We start from the raw sequence: 16,289 nt of genomic DNA, 5'->3' as shown, positions 1-16,289 counted from the left end.
AAGGGGCTGCCCTGAGCAAAGACATGCACTGGCCACATTTGACATCTGACTTGTGGGAGTCAAGGAACGGTCACCCTGAGTGACTCAAGTGTTATCATGGATTGAGCTTGGTTTGGAGAGATGAGACTCACAGAAAATAGGGGTAATGAGTGTTAAAGACCTGAAAGAAGCCACTGTCTTGGGAACTGGAGAGTCTGAGGCCCCATTCAATATGTTCACACACAGGGCTTACCTCTACACAGAAATCTTCAGGCCACACCTGACACCAGCTGAGCTGTTGGAGCTGTTGGAGGTTTTTGGTTTGTTCCTCCAGCTGCGGATCCAGCTTACTGACCCCTTCATTTCTGTGCCATGGTCCATGTTTGTCTTTATTTCATAAACAGCTGACAATAAAGTGATGTGGTCTCTCTGGCATGAAGCAAATCCAGACTAGCATCAACATCTTGACCCTGGGTAGATAGCAAGCACTATAGCATGGCCCCAGAGATGGCAGCAGGCAGGGACAGTCATGGTCCTAACTGCTTCCCCCAAACAGGGACAAGAGATTTGTCATGGACTACATGCTGGAGACCAGCCAGCTAAAGCAGAAGCTTCTGAAAACCATCTACAGCCTCCAGGTGAAGTCATTCACCACACTGCAGTCAGCCAGCCCGCTGCTGCACAGCCAGCGTGGCATGGGCATGGTGACCCAGCACCAGGTCCACCAGCTGGCAGATAAGGCCAAAAGCCTGTGTGGAGACCTGGACAACATCAAGAACCTCCTCCACTATTGCCAGGATGACTTGGTCCGGCAGATTCCCAACCCCAGTGGCAGCCGCTATGGAGGTGTCAGTGGAATCCATTGCTCCCTGGATGGCTCCATCTACGTGACAGCTGAGAGTGCTCCCTGGGTCCACGTCCTCAGCAGCACAGGCCACACACGGCAGTCCCTGCCCTGCCAGCAAGCGGGCAAGGGAGGCAGCATTTTCTTGCCAGAAGATGTGACTGTGACTAGGATGGGAATGGTGGCTGTAACTGACGTGGTGAATGAAGCCATCTGGGTCTTCAACCCTCACACCAGCCTCTCCAAGGGGGAATGGATAAAGATCAGGAAGGTTGGTTCCCCCAGGGGTATTGGAGTAGACTCCATGGGCAACATCCTGGTAGCAGACTATGCACAGGGCCAAGTGCACAGCTTTGCTCTGGACTATGCCTTCAGGACAGTCAATGTCCACTCTGTCCCCAATCTGCAGGGACCTCGTTACGTCAGTCCGGTGCCCAGTGGAGGCTTTGTGGTGAGCGAGGAGTGTGGAGATGTCAAGGTCTTCATGAGCAGCCATAAGCTCCTCTGCTCCCTCAGCAGCAAATATGGACACCAGTTTGGCAACCCTGCTGGGGTTTGCGTGGACACGGACGGCAGCATCCTGGTGGCAGACGAGCAGCGCCGCACAGTCCACTTGTTCCCAGAGAATGGAGCTCCCATCTGCCTGGTGTCCACAGGGCTGCGGAGGCCCGCTGGCATGGCTTGCTCCTCCTCTGGACACCTCTTTGTGACAGACACAGTGGAGAACTGTGTCAAAGTCTTTAAGTATTGTGTGAGGCCCCCATACAGACCCACCAATGCTGGGGCACCATGTGCTGACCCCAACCAAACACACAGGTGGGGAGGGGGGGTGGTTCCCCTGCAGCCCCACTGAGCTGTGCATCTGTTGGTGGGCTGAGAGCTCCACTGCTCTCACAGATTCGTGTAACGGAATCATGGAATGGTTTGGGAGGAACCATAAAGACCATCTCATGGCAGGGACACCTTCCACTATCCCAGGTTGCTTCAAGCCCTGTCCAACCTGGCCTTGGACATTTCCAGGGAAGGGACATTGCCCCAGACCTGACTGCCTGATGGCCCCCAGCTTCTCCAGGACTAGAACAGCTCTGGACTCACCAGAGTATGTAAAGGATGACCCAGATACTCAGAATTTGCCTTGCATTGGTGCCTTGGCAAACTTGTTATCACCACATCCACAATTCCTTGTATGTTTTCCAAAGCTGATATAAATATTTCTCCTCCCTCCATGAAAATTTGATGTGCCATGGTCCTATCTTCCTGATGCCAGAGCATGACTGGAGAGGTTAAGGCCATGCCAGAAGTCCATGGAATCACACAATGGTTTAGATTGGGTCCTTAAAGATCACCTAGATCTACACCCTGCCATGAATGAGTAGGGACACCTTCCTCTAGGTCAGGTTGTTCCAAGCCCTGTCCAGCCTGCCATAACTGAGCCAACTGGTCTGTCCTAATTCATTCCCAGGCTATTAGGGGGGATTTTGCAATTTGAGAACAGCACACTGGGTCTGCAGCAGACTTCAGGAAAAGGGTGAGATGAAGGTAACTCCTTCTGTGCTGCATTCCTGACCTCTACAGGGAAGCAACAACCACTGCACAGAGTAAATTCCATATGGAAACGTGGAACTCCTCACACTGCCCCACATCCTGGGGCTGGAGCTGCCCTGTTGTCCTCAGGAGAGGAGGGACCAGAGCCACGTCCACTGCCTTTATCAGCAGGGGCCAGGGGAAGGCGGGCAGGGTGTGCCGACACAAGGATGGGCGTTTTCCTCTCCCTGCTCCAGCCCTCGGTGTGGGCATGGAGCCCGACTCCTGGGTCTCTGCTGATGTCCCAGACCCAAGTCACTGCCTCTGATCCCAAAGAGAGCCTTGCTCCCTTCTGGCCCTGGGACAGGCACTGAACACAACAGACTGCTCGTGGTGCCCTCCAGGACCCCCCTCCCTGCAGACTGAGGCAGGAGTGGGGCTGCAGGGTCTGCAGGAACAGGGGGCTCAGCCTGTCCCATCCCGGGAAGCTGAGCTCCCTCCCAGAAGACCAAATCTCCCCCACCTTATTTCCAATTCTGTGGCATCCAACAACGAAAGTACATCCAACAAAAACAAACCTTTTCTCTAGCCCACCCCCACCTGCTCTCCCTTTCCATGTGGGACCTTCTTATGCTGCCCAGCATCTTCCCAAGCTCCCTGACCCAAGCCCACTGCCAGATCACAGGACAAAACTCTTGGGCACTTGTTGACACCCGTGGGCCTCTGCTAGGCCAGGCATCCACCGAGGTGCTCAGGATGGGGGTCAAGAGCGTCCCATCAGCACAGCCGAGCCCCTCACCAGTGGCATGGGAGACAACAGGGTTCCCTGAGGAAAGGTGAGTCCCTGAACTTTGGGGATTGCGGTCCCACTACAGGGATGAAGGACAATGGGGTCCCGCATGGAAAGGCGAGTGCCTGGCCTGTGGGATGAGCGACAGCAGGGTCCCGTGAGAACAGTGGAGCCCCTCGATTCTGGGAACAGCAGGGTCCTGTGAGGACAGATGAGCCCCTGGCCTGTGGGGATGGAGCCAACAGCGTTCGGTGAACACAGGCGAGCCCCTGGCCCCGCTCCAGCCCGGGCGGTGGCAGGGCAGGCGGGGGGCACTGCCGCTCCTTATCGCGCTCCTTATCGCTCCGCTCAGGCGGCCCCGCCGCTCTCGGGGCCCGCGGGAAGGAGCCGGGACGAGCCTGGGGAGCGGCGCTGCCGGGAGCGGGGCCGGCGGTGCCGGACAGGCCGGGAGCGGTGCCGGACAGGCCGGGAGCGGGGCCCGACAGGCCGGGAGCCGGGGATCCGGGGCATCGCGGAACGCGGGCGGCGGGTGGCGGCGCCGGCCGGGCCCGTCCCGCTGCACGGCCCGGCGGCAGCGGCGTCTCCGAGCAACCGCGGGCGGAAGCGGCGGAACGGAGCGGGCGGGAGGAGCGGGGCGGGCCGGGCGGGGCCCGGGGCCTGCGCGGGCACCGGGGAGGCCCCGCCGGGCCGTGGGGAGCGCCAGGCCCCTCGGGACACCGAGGGGCTGGAGCGTGTCCAGGGAAGGGAACAGAGCTGGGAAGGGGCTGGAGCAGCAGCAGCAGCTGAGGGAGCTGGAAAGGGGCTCAGCCTGGAGAAAAGGAGGCTCAGGGGGCCCTTCTGGCTCTGCACAACTCCCTGACAGGAGGGGACAGTGGGACGGGGGGGACGGGGAAGGTGTCGGGCTGTGCTCCCAGGGAACGAGGGACAGGAAAAGGGGATGTGGCTTTAAGTTGTGCCAGGAGAGGTTTAATTTGTGTATTGCTAGGATAGATGGGGAAATTTCTTCACGCAGAGCATGGTCAGGCACTGTCACAGGCTGCCCAGGTCAGTGGTGGAACGCCAGCCCTGGAAGTGTTCAAAAAGCTGTGTGCATGTGGCACTTGAGGGTATGGTTTAGTGGTGGTGGTGCTGATGCTGGGGTAATGACTGGACTTGATGGTCTTAGAGGGCTTTTCCAGCCTTTACAATTCCACGGTTCCATGATTCTTTATATCCTGGCCCTAACCACCCTGTAAGGAACGTGGGATGCTCAGGTGTGGGTCTGCTGTAGGGTCAGTCCCTCTCAGTACCCTGTGGCCACAGGACAGCCTCTGGGGTCAGACCATGGCCACATCCTGCCATTCACCTTTGCTTTTCTAACAAAAGTTCTGGAATTAATCAGTCGTGGGATCCTGTACTCATTTGTTGGTTGCATTAGCACATTTTAGGTGGTGTTTATTTTGTTCATTTTGGTGACCTGAGATCATTGCACTGGTGCTCTCAGGGAAAGGTGGATGTTTTCAGCAGAAACAGATGGATCTCAAAGATTTTAGGCACTTGATGAACAGGGGCTGCGTGAGCACAGGTAGGATTTTTCGGTTAAAATTAGCAGCAGTGAAGCAGTTGACTGTGATGACATTTGATATTTCAGTGTATTGAAATGAATGAGGTGGATGCATGACAAGTTGTGGATTTGGGAATATGAGACACATTAACATAACAATAGTTGATCAGCCAAGTTTTCAACTATCAAGATATTTTGTACAGCCTGAAAAATCATATCAGAATCTTCTCTGCCATGTCTCCAGCAGCCAAAGTGTATGGATGCTAACTGTGAAGCGGGCAGCATAGTGCCTGTGAAATTGCAGGCCACGTAACCTTCTCAGTCTTGCCTGGGAAAGTGGCCTGGGAAATTATAAAGATTTAGATAGAAAACAGCCTTGCAGGTGCTGTTTGTCTGTTCCTTGTTTTCTTGCAAGAGAAAGTCGAGGGGTGGTGAACCCCACTGACCAATGATGGTGATGTGTTAGTTTACTAACCAATAAGAGTTTTCTTTTCTGTACTTTTCATGTATCAGTCTATAAAAAAGACCTGAGGTAATAAACAGGGTGAAATTCTCCAGTTTGACTCCAAAAGAGAGTCTGTGTCATTCTTCTCGCCGTTCCCCATAGAACGACAGAAGTGCAGATCATTTGACCTGAGCTACAGGCAGAGTAGTTGGATACATAAAACCGTGTTAATTTAAAAGGTTGGGAAAAGTGTAAGAGGAAAAATTCACAAACTAGAGAAGATGAGAAGTGTTTCTGCTCCATGAGAAGTTTTCCAGAGGATTGTGGCTATCTCTAAAAACAATCTCAGTGAAAAACAAATGTGTGTATGAAGTCAGTTGACATTTCCTCTCTGAAGTGTCCAGTGGATGGACAGCCGTGCACAGACACTGAGAGTCTCTTGTAGCAATGCTCACAACAACTCTCCCTCCTTCAATGGGAAAAACATCATGGGGCTGTCTTTGATGTTTTTCCTTGGACTGAATTTTCCCTTTTACTGCAGAACTGCAAAGTACATCCCAAGACTTCCCTCTCCTGAGGGATTTTGGCAGTGTGGTGCTGGAAGCACCCAGCACTGGCCCTCACTGCTCCAGAGATCCTCCAATTCCCAGCAAGATCTGGAGGCCACAGAGGGACTTCATTTCTCCCTCTTTGACCAGAGGGATAGCCTCAGAGACATGGAGTCTGTGAGGAAGCAGGATCTCAGAAGAATCATAGATCATAGAATGGTTTGACATGGAAAGGACCTTACACACCATCTCTTGTTCCACCCTCTGCCATGGGCAGGGCCACATTCCACTGTGCCAGGTTGCTCCAAGCCCCGTCCAACCTGGCCTTGGACACTTCCAGGGATGGGGAGTCCACAACTCCCCATTTTACTCCACTGTGAATGATTAACCTCAGAGGTTAATCACTCCTCATAGCTGCTCCTCCATCCCTCCATGCTGTAGGAAATTCCCAGGTGCTGAGCTTTACTGGCTCAGCTCTACTTAGGGAGAGGAAAACAAAGCCACCAGGCCCTTCCCTCTGCGCATCCTCTCTCTGTGTTGTAAATACCCTGTGTGTTCCCTTTCCAACTGACTGGGTCCCTCACAGAGGAGCAGCCTCGGGGGCCTGTGGAGTTTTCACATCCCTAACAAAGCACTGAAGGACGGGAAAGGACAACGGGTGCCGGATGCCGCCTGTTCTGCGCCAGCGCCCTCCTTACTGCAATTATATTCCTGTTAGAAACCTCCACCTTATTTAAAGAGACACTGTCAACTGCCTCAAAGCTCCTTTCTGGAAAAGTCTCCCAAGGCCATTGAGATGTGTTCTTAATGATGGGGAGAAAAGCACTAAAGATAAAGAGCAATGATAAAGCAGAGATGCTTCTCCCTTTTTAGGCTGTTGAATCTAATGAATTAAAACTACTTCAATTAATCGCTATAGTCTCTTCTGACAAAATGATCATCTCAGTTTCCAGATGAGAGGAGTGAGGCAGGAGGAGCTGAGTGATGGAATCAAGGTTGCTCTGTGAGTTTGCTGCAGAGCAGAGCTCTGGGTGGTAAGGTGGTAAAGGAGACTGAATAGCATGAACCAGTGTTTGATTGTTGATAGCAGCAGGAAATTCTCCCCAGAGGCACCATGGTGTGCTGTGCTGTGGTCCCTTCTCTAGGAAGTGCTCCAGCACATCCAGTGTGGGATCCAAGATCTAAGGCTGGGTGAGATCCAGATCTCAGCTAGTCTGATGGGCTGTGCTTATCTGTGTATCACCATGAAAGACCTTCCAGGGACTGGGAGAAGGGCTTTACTGGGAAACTCCAGGCCCACCTTCCCTCACTTCAAGCACTGCAGATCATCAGGAACCTCCTCAATGTGTGTATGGCTGTTGGCTGTCACTAATGTCATTACTCAAGTGGTTGGGCTTAGTGTTTTTGAACATGCTCAATTCCCCTCTCTGGTGGCTTTGGCCAGCTCACATTTTCCTTGCATTTACTCACCATCTTCAAGTTTAATTTCTGTGTTTATTGGCAGGTGTACATCCCTGCAGGGTCACTGCCATGGTGCTGAAGGTGTTCTTTCCATCGTGCTGCTCCTCAGCAGACAGCGGCATTTTGATCGGCCGCTGGATCTCCGAGCAGAGCTCTGCTGTCATCCTGGCTGTGGTGCACTTCCCCTTTATTCCTGTTCAGGTGAAGCAGTACCTTGGGGAGGTTCAGCGTGTGACTAAAGTCAATGTTTCTGTGCTTGGCTCATGGAGCAACAGCAAACAGGAGAAAGAAGAGAGTCTCAGTGAGTTTTTGGAAGACCTTGGGACCATATTCTGCCATGAGCCATGGATCCAGATAAGCAAAGAGGGAGACAGCAAATTCTGGAGCTGTTCTACCCTTCAGAAACACTCGAAGGACCCTCAGAAGGAAGAAGTCATCTTGGTGTACTATGACCAGCGCAAGGTCATGCTTTCCCATCTGCACCCCCCTTTGGACACATCTGGCCAGAGGGCAGAGGATGCCTCAAAGCTCTCGGCCATCTTTGACACGGTGGCCAGGAGCCAGGTGCTGTTCATGACGGATAGGTACGACGAGGGGCCCATCAAGCTGACCCACTGGCAGTCGGATGGGGTGGAGGCCAGTATCATCGTGGAGCTTCTAAAGCAGGCCTCTGTGCCTGCCTGCATGCTGCTGACATTCCTGCTCTCACTGGTCTCAGGGATCTGCAGGAGCAGGTAGGTGATGTGACATCTCCCAGCTTGTTCTGCCTGCAAATGTAGTTCATGTTTAGGCATTGCAGGACTACTGCTCAACCCCAGTGGGAAATGTGATACAAAATTATTCTGTTGGAAACAGGCTGCTGCAAGATGTCCTGTTGGAGTTCCTCTGAAAACACAAGGCCAAAGGCTCCCTCAGAGCTCTTCATGGAGCTGGGAGGTTTTCTGGGGAGACATTCATGTCCTCCCTATTTGCAGCAGGGGTAGTTCAGCCCTGCTTCAGTTTCATCACAGCTGAAAGAGTGGATTTCCAGCTCTTCTGTAGCTGACAGAATGACATGAGGTTCTCCTTAATGGCTTGGAAGCTGGGGAGTCCCTCCTCCCTCTTTGCTGTTAGTCCCTCTGCAGCTGTGAAACATAAGCAAATATGGTTTCTAAATCCATCCTCTCTCCAAGAGACTGTGGTGCTGCAGCCTTGGCACTTAATAGAAGTGTAGAGGGATTGATGGTCAGCCTGAATTCTTGGTGAAAGCCTGTTCTCAAAACCAGGAATCTGAATAGGATGCTCCAAATATAACACATGGCAAGTGCTTGGACTGACAGCTAATTCTGGGCAGATTTGAATCATGGAATCATTTACCTTTGAAAAGCCCTCTAAGATCAAGTCCAGCCATTAACCCAGTGCTGCCAAGGCCATCACTAACATATGTTTCCAAGTGCCACATGTTTTTTGAATACTTGTAGGGATGGTGATTCCACCACTGCAGCTGCCTGGAGAGGCTGTGACAGAGAAAGGAGTGGAGTTCTGGTTCTAAGCTGCAAGGGGACACTATAATTGATGAAATTTTGATAACAGCTACTACTGTATTCATGGATAAATCTTTTTAAGTACAGCCTAAAGGAATGGAGGTTTTTAACAGGTTTCCAATTGTGTGATACAGTTGTAAAAGAATTACAGTGAAACTCTTGCAAATTTTCTGAGGAGTTGGGTTACACAATTTGGTACACAAAGAGAAAACTGTCCAGTTTTGGATTATTGGAAGAGATTGAGGTTCAAACCTGATATCATCAAGGACCCCTGTGTCCTGGGACTGCTCTGTAGATACTGTGTGTTACTGGTTCTTTATGGTGATTAAATCACAGCTTTGTGGTTGGGCAGATTTGGAGTAAGCTCCAAAGGTCCTTTTTCGTCTGTGCCACCACCACCAGACAGGATGATTCTCTTCTGCACTGGCACTTGGTCTCACTTGGTCTCACCTCAACTGGTGCCAGGACTCAGGCCAGGCTTGGAGTCAGGTTAAGCCCAAGTCTTGCTGGCATCTGAGAGGCTGCAGTCTAAACATAAGCTGGGGGCTCAAGCTCAGCTGACAGGTTGGGCCTAGATAGCTGCTACCCAGCTTCTCAGGAATTCTGACTTCAGCTTTTCCTAAGGCCAGGGTGGATATTTTGAGGTAGAGCAGCAGCCAGCTGTACCTGGCAGCAGGCAGAATGCAAGGCTTGCTGTGCATAAACCTACACTGGGCCTGTCCTTAGCCTTGGGAGGCAGAGCTTTCTCTCTCCTTTGTTTTATTCACCCACAGTATCAGCTTTATATTTACTTATATGTGTTTTAAAACATCAGTCTTGGAGAACAGAGATTAGTACCTGGCTTTATAACAAGTCTCCTGCTTGACCTTTTCTAGGTCATTCAAAGGAATTTGGTTCCATTTTGCACATGATGTGTGGTACAGCCTCCTTCATGCCAGCATACTCGAGGCAGGGAGAGTTCAAGATGTCACATGCAGGTCTCCTTCCAGTGCCCTCCTCCCCATGCTGGGACAGGACAACCCATAAAATAAGATTTACGGGGGTTTTTTCTCCTTCAGGTCACAGGACTTTCTTTCCATTTCTTGTGATGTTAAAGGATAGTCAGCTTTGAAAGGCTAAAGAAAGAGATCAATGTCCTCTGAGGCTGGGGAGGCTTGGGGATTTTTGGATATGCCTCTGTTGTATATTTGCACAGGAGAAGCAGGGCAGCAGTGTTGGAAATCTCAGGGAGTGAGTCACTGCCATCCCTCCAAGCTCACCCAGTGCTCCCAAGTCCTGCACATCCCGAATTAAAGCATTTCTTCAGCACCACCATGTGCTAAGGGGTGGCCATTGCGATTATGCTTCAGAGGAACGTGGGGGCAGCATTCCCATTATCCCTCAAGGTCTCTTCTCTCAGGGACATTAGGGTGTTTTGGTCTTGAGGCAATAAATTATTGAAGCGAAAAAAGTCTCTATAAGCACCTCCAGTTCCTCATCCAAAGGGAGGCATTGCTTCTGCAGTTTCTAGCAAGGAGCAAGAAAACACGCAGGACTTCTGGTTAATGGAGCTTAATATTTGCATGTGATCCAGATTTGGAAAGATTGCTTTTCATCTGATATCTGAAAATTCCCCTCTCACTCTTGGGAGAAAACTGAATTGGAAAATCAAGACTTACTCATGGAGGCTATGTTAATTTATTGCTAAAATTCCATATATTTGGAAATACCCCAAAGATCTCCTGCTGCTTAAATAATGCAATGACACAACATCACTGGATTTTTGTTGGCTTTTTTTATCTGACTAGTTTTCAATTGAAGTTCTGAAAATTGTTCTATATACTGTGTGGTAAACAAGTGGGAGTATTCCTGGCAGTGCACAGTAGATGTGCAAAGGGGTAGGGGACCACTCAAGGAATATTTTTTTGCTTTCTTCCTCAGTCCTCACAGAGAGGAGATTTCCCATAGCACATCTTGCAGCTGCTCTATTGAGCTTTTGCAGTATGTTTGTATTTTTATGTCAATAAGGATGTGTATGTATTTCCTTTCCAAAGAAAGTGTGTGAATGGAATAGAGGTTGTGCTTGTGGTGGTGAGTGAAGAGAGTCAGCACAGACAGGGACCTCCCTGTGATGTGTTTTTGGGCCCATGGTGTCCAGTTGAGGAGCTGAACCACTGCAGGCTGTACAGTGTTGTGATGTGGGGATGAGGCTGCTTTGGGAGTAATTCCCACTTGTGCAAGACATTCCCCATGCAGGCAACAGCAGCCTGTCCTTTCCCTGGCTGGGGTGTCAGACTGGGGGTGACCCAGGGGCTGGCTGCCACCAGCTTGAGGAGCAGCCATGGATGGTGAGAGACACCCACTGCTGAGAGAGGATGGGAACTATCACCCAGTGAGTATGTAGTGTAGCACAGGGCCCCAGAGCTGCTGCTTTCTGCCTGAGCTGACAGGGTCTGGCAGCTGGTGTTTGACCCGTAATTCTTCACCTTCAGCCATCTGTACATAATCCCACAGGTAGAGCGTTCCTCCTTCCCCTTCTTTACATTTCAAGTGCAATTCTCTGCTCTAGCCAAGTTTTGCCACACCGGAGTTTGTAACCACTGAGCTGGGGCATAATTGGAAGGGAAAACTCATCTGCTCTTGTGTCTTGGTGAATCTGTGAGCCCAGGTGTGTGTGGCCAGAGCAGTCACCCCCCTCTCCCTCTCCTGCACGGTGCTCTTTTCTCCACCGCCTCAGCTCCCTCCTCCTGACAAGTCAGCTGAGGAACAGTGCATTCATTTGTCTCCAAGGTGGGAGGCTGTAGCGCAGAGCTGAGTAACTTGGAGACCTCAAATTAAGAATGATTCACAGTACACTGCGTGTGTTTCAAACCCAATGTGTCTGAAAATTGAATGGGGAGGGAGGGGGAAGGTGGGGACTTCAAGACTCTGATCCTTAAGCTGACAAACTGTGCACGAAGCAGGGTTCAAAGGGCTCGGGAGGATGTGGGGAGGAAGGGGACAGCAGCCTCGGGGAACTGAGCAGCGTTTGGAGGAACCATACCCTTGTGATTGGTGTGAATTGTATAAATTGCAGTGGGCACCCCAGTGTGCCCATCCTGGCCAGTCCTGGAGGCTTCTGGGCATGGGCTGGCATGCTCCGGGTGAAATCCAGGGAAGGTACGCACAGTTTGCAGGGACATCCATCTCCAGGCCATGCTCAGTAATGATCCAAGCAGCTGTGCAATTTTCAAAGTGAAGCAGGATACAAGGAATGATGGTAGTGTGTTAAATGAATGTAACCTGAAAGACCAAAGCAGCACAGGACAGTAGGTGAACTGACTAAAAGTGACTGTGGATTCCTGGACCTGTAATAAAAAACAGTGAAACACAATGAAAATAGTGCAACAACTGCACAGGCTGGTGTAGTGTACTCCTGTGTGCAGGAGAGAAGTGATCTGAGTTATGTCCACATGAGAATTTATCCCCCAAACCAAAAATGGTGCCATATGTTGCTGTGGTTCCTGTGACCAGCCTGCACCCAGTACTGTGTCACTTCAGCCTGCACAAATCACCCACTGTCCTTGCTTTATAGGTTGTGTGGTAACAACAGTAACTCTCCAAAATAATTGAGCATCATTTAGTACTTTTTTTCTGAGTCATAAGAAAAGAACCTTGTGACTGTTTCCTCCCCTACAAGCCTAATGTTAACTTAGAAACCTAACTAAATGCTAAACGTTGTGTTATCTACATAATGCTGGTCACTGCAAGACCGTGGAGAGAAGGTAGAAGTGAAAACCCTGAAAAAGGAGTTTGGAAGTAATAAAGAAAAAAAGGAAGAGAAGGATCAAGCGGAAGAAAAAAGAAAAGAGGGGGAAAAGGGACATAAACTGCATGGAGGACACAGCTCTTTGTTGCAGGCTCACACCATACAGAGACTTGTGATCACCTCTGCTCTGGAGCCAGGCTGGGAGAGCTGGGGGTGCTCACCTGGAGAGGAGAAGGCTTGGAGTTCTTAGAGCCCTTTCCAGGGCCTAAAGGGGCTCCAGGAGAGCTGCAGAGGGACTTTGGACAAGGGATGGAGGGACAGGACACAGGGAATGGCTTCCACTGCCAGAGGGCAGGGCTAGATGGGATATTGTGAGGGAATTCCTCTCTGTGAGGGTGGGCAGGCCCTGGCACAGGGTGCCCAGAGAAGCTGTGGCTGCCCCTGGATCCCTGGAAGTGTCCAGGGCCAGGCTGGGGGCTTGGAGCAACCTGGGATAGTGGGAAGTGTCCCTGCCCATGGCAGGGGATGGAGTGAAACGAGCTTTAAAGTCCCTTCCAACCCAAACCATTCCATGATCTGTGATGAATAACACTGGGGTTTGTGCAGTAGTTACACCACTTTGTATTGTTGCACTGAACACAACTTACCTTTGCTCACCTGGAGATTGGAGCATTGTGCAAGCCCAGTGATGTATCCAAAAGCAGAGGTTGGAATCAGGATTGCCTTGTGGCTTCCTTGGAAGAGTGAGACGTGGTTTGACAGAGTGCAAATGAGAGCTTGGGTTGTCTGCATGTCTTGGTCTGGCAAGGCTGCCTTAATTCTGTTAACCTTTCAGAGAGTCATTAACATCTAATCACCAGCTCTGGTTGCACAACCTTAATTTAACACTGGCTGTTTTGCATGAACGTTGGATGCTGCATGGCAAAGGCAAGAGGAGACATTCCCATGTGTTTCTGCAGGCTGCTGAAGCTTTGGCCTTTGTCTTTCTTGTGGAGCAAACTCTCAACTTGTGAGCAGCTGGGACATCGCCTGCAGCACCTCCAGGTCATCAGCAGCAACAAGAAGGCTGAAAACCAAAACCAGCTGATGAGGTATGGAGTACATGTAAAGTTAGAAACTTAGAACCTTAGTTAGGTGTATCTTGGCTCTGTTCCTGTCTCCTGTGGGGAACCCAAACCATGGATCCCATGCCTGGAGAGCATTAGGTCCTCACTGCACCTTATCATGTTGCTCTATTCCCTGCTAGTTTGCACATCTTTACTATGCACTGTATTCATATGCATATATATTTGTGTCTTTAGATGTTAATTATGCCTTTTGCCAGATACTTGCCTTTTCCCCTAGCCCAGGAAAGGCACCCCAAAAACTTGTACTGCACCCATGTGTGAATGCTTTGCTGTCACTACTCCCACAGGCTCATTGCTTTCACATGTGCTGCTGTCAACCACGGCCATCCATCAGTGTTCAGTGGCACTTTCCATAAGAGCAGAAAGGTTTAAATGCTCCCTTCTTTCACCCACTCTTTTGAGGAAGCTTTTTGTGCAGAAACTGCAGACCAGAGACTCCACTTACACTGTTAGGACAGTAACAAAGTGTAAGAGAAAAAGCAAAGATGCAGCACAGTGAGAGGAGCAGAGCAGAGATCTGAGACAGATATTGGATGCCCTACAGCTCTTCCACAGCCAGTCTTGTTCTGTGTGGTTCTCTGATCCTCCAGTAATAGACTCCCAGGGAACACTTAAAATAGATTAGCAGATTTGAAGGCCAAAAGTGATGGTTCAGTTTGATTTCCTGAATAACTCACGTCATGGAATTCCATTCAGAAACTCTAGCAAGGAAAGGGCAGCTCAGCAGCCTTTCTGGGTTTGTGTATGAGCCTAAAACCACTATTTATTGCCTTGTCTGGGAAAGCCATCTGATCTCAGCATGGATGTGCCAAATGCTGGTGCCCTTGGTACTGGTAATTGGTAAACCCCCCTGAGTGTGTATAAACCTTTCTGTCTAACATTCCTCTTTGTAGCTTCAATCCCCTCTTTGTTCCCTACCAAGAAAGGTTTTGTGGTGTGGCAGGCTCTGAGTGGCTCCAAGTTTAGAATCATGGACTCACAGAATATCCTGAGCGGAAGGGGACCCCAGGGATCATCCAGTCCAGCTCCTGGCCCTGCACAGACACCCCAACAGTTCCTCCCTGTACATCCCTCAGAGTGTTGTCCAAACACTCCTGGAGCTCTGGCAGCCTCAGGGCCGTGCCCATTCCCTGGGGAGCCTGGGCTTTGCCAGCACCCTCTGGGAAAGAACTTTTCCCTGATATCCAAACCTCCCCTGGCCCAGCTCTAGCCATTCCTTCAGGTCCTGTCCCTGTCACAGATTGGAGCTGCTCCTTGGGAGGAAGCTGTAAACAGCTGTGATGTCTCCCCTTGGTCTTCCCTTCTGCAGGCTGAACAAACCTGTCCTGTGCCTGGCTACAGAAGGAGCAGCACACCAGTGGAATTGAAAAGATTCCAAAATTGTTCCTCTTCAGTGAGTTGTCCTGGTGTCCCTAGGACATTAAAGGTTCTACATAAGCAAAGCCATCAATTGTCATTGAAACATTAAACACTGTCCTTCCTTTTTCTCTTACTCTGTTTCTCTCTACCCTGCCTGCAGGAAAGCAAACATCTTTGTGTCTCTGCTGATTGATGTGGCCCTGGGGATACTGCTGATGTCGTGGCTGTACAGGAAGAACCGCATTGGTCACCTTGCTGACACTCTCATCCCTGTGGCTGATGTAAGTCTGGCCAAATCTGATCCCCTTTCACCTGCTCTGGGCAGTGACCAGCTCCTGCCTGTGGTGATTGTAAGGAGGCAATGCCTCACACATTAGGGTTTCAGAGAGAACTGTCTGAAGTTATGCAAATCAGGTCTCCTCAAGAACAGTGAAATCTTCAAATCAAGCCTGTTGGGACTGTTCAAAAGAAACTCAGCTCTGCTTTGCATGTGCTGTGAATAGTAATTAGATGTTTATGGGAGGGCTCCTCCAGCTTCTAAAGGAACAATTATGGCTTGGACAGAGCTCTGCATCTGCAGGTTGGGTGGTTATGGAGCCACAGTGCTCTTATTTTTTTTCTGGAGTCAACAGAAAGTGTTCTCAAGTTGTTGCCATATGGGTTGTTAGTGGTGAAAGAAGAGCTGTAACCTGGGTTGAGTCTGATAAACTGCTGGAAAGTCAAACATGATAAGCAGTGCAGCTGTGCTTGTGAAAGGAGTTTTGTGGGGAAGTCCAAAGGTTTTGCTGGTCAGGATACAAACACCTGAAATCCTGCCTAAGTGCTCTGGGGTATGGATGCTAAACTAGGAAAACTTGCTGTGTCTTGTGATTTTCTTAAACGTAACTCTTGGCCACTGAGATCCCTCAACATCAGCAGAAATTCACGGATAGTGAGTATGACTCACACTGTCCTGCTCTTCTGGTGGTTCATTTTAGGTGCAGAGTTCCAGTATATCTGTTTAGTGGCAGTAAGGAACATATAATGTATTTCAGAGGCTGGAGACCAGACCACTAATCTGAGGTCAGCTCTGTTTTAAGAGTTTCTGTGTCTTGGGAATACATGTGCAGCCCATTTTGAGCCCTGCCATGCAGCTGCACAGCCTCATCTTTTCTCTGCCCACTTTCATTTCTGATTGGGTCATTCCATTGGTTTCTTTCTAGCAGCTGGAGAATGTCTTCTCTCTGCTCTTTCTCCAGCTTCTTGGTTGGGAAGAACTTGATTTTGATCAGAGAATTCCAGCAGCAGTTCATATTTCCTACTTATGCTGCATTTCCTGGGAAGAGCTCACATTTCCCTTGACAATGATCTTCTTGGTCCATGTCTTACTCCTTAATTATTACAAGGTGTCTGATCGTTCTTGTACATGCTGGACTTCCA

At 50.2% G+C, this 16,289-nt stretch overlaps 2 protein-coding genes across 4 annotated transcripts in view; both read left to right on the top strand.

Moving 5' to 3' along the window:
- Nucleotides 1–551: 551 nt before the first annotated feature.
- NHLRC4 (NHL repeat containing 4) lies at nt 552–1,676 on the top strand. Its single transcript, XM_088064367.1, has one exon. It carries the CDS (start codon nt 552–554, stop codon nt 1,674–1,676), a length of 1,125 nt encoding a protein of 374 aa, XP_087920493.1.
- Nucleotides 1,677–4,161: 2,485 nt separating this feature from the next.
- The window catches only part of PIGQ (phosphatidylinositol glycan anchor biosynthesis class Q), a 37,753-nt gene continuing 25,625 nt past the window's right edge, over nt 4,162–16,289 (top strand). For 2 of the 3 annotated variants that reach the window (XM_088064097.1, XM_088064095.1), the window contains exons 1-4: nt 4,682–4,701; nt 7,178–7,868; nt 13,344–13,475; nt 15,031–15,151. In XM_088064097.1, the coding sequence (XP_087920223.1) occupies nt 7,204–7,868; nt 13,344–13,475; nt 15,031–15,151 (918 nt within the window). In that variant the 5' untranslated portion in view covers nt 4,682–4,701; nt 7,178–7,203. Of the gene's footprint in view, nt 4,182–4,681; nt 4,702–7,177; nt 7,869–13,343; nt 13,476–15,030; nt 15,152–16,289 lie in introns of those variants that run through there. The other variant, XM_088064096.1, reaches the window with a different exon arrangement.

Source organism: Pseudopodoces humilis, chromosome 18, assembly GCF_049639895.1.
Source record: "Pseudopodoces humilis isolate 2021_Gansu_Grassland_sample_001 chromosome 18, ASM4963989v1, whole genome shotgun sequence".
NCBI lineage: Eukaryota > Metazoa > Chordata > Aves > Passeriformes > Paridae > Pseudopodoces > Pseudopodoces humilis.
This window is presented reverse-complemented; position numbering and strand designations above follow the sequence as displayed.

What these genes read in the sequence shown, in the direction of transcription:
- NHLRC4 (XM_088064367.1), top strand. Translation starts at nt 552, where the DNA reads ATGGACTACATGCTGGAGACCAGCCAGCTAAAGCAGAAGCTTCTGAAA.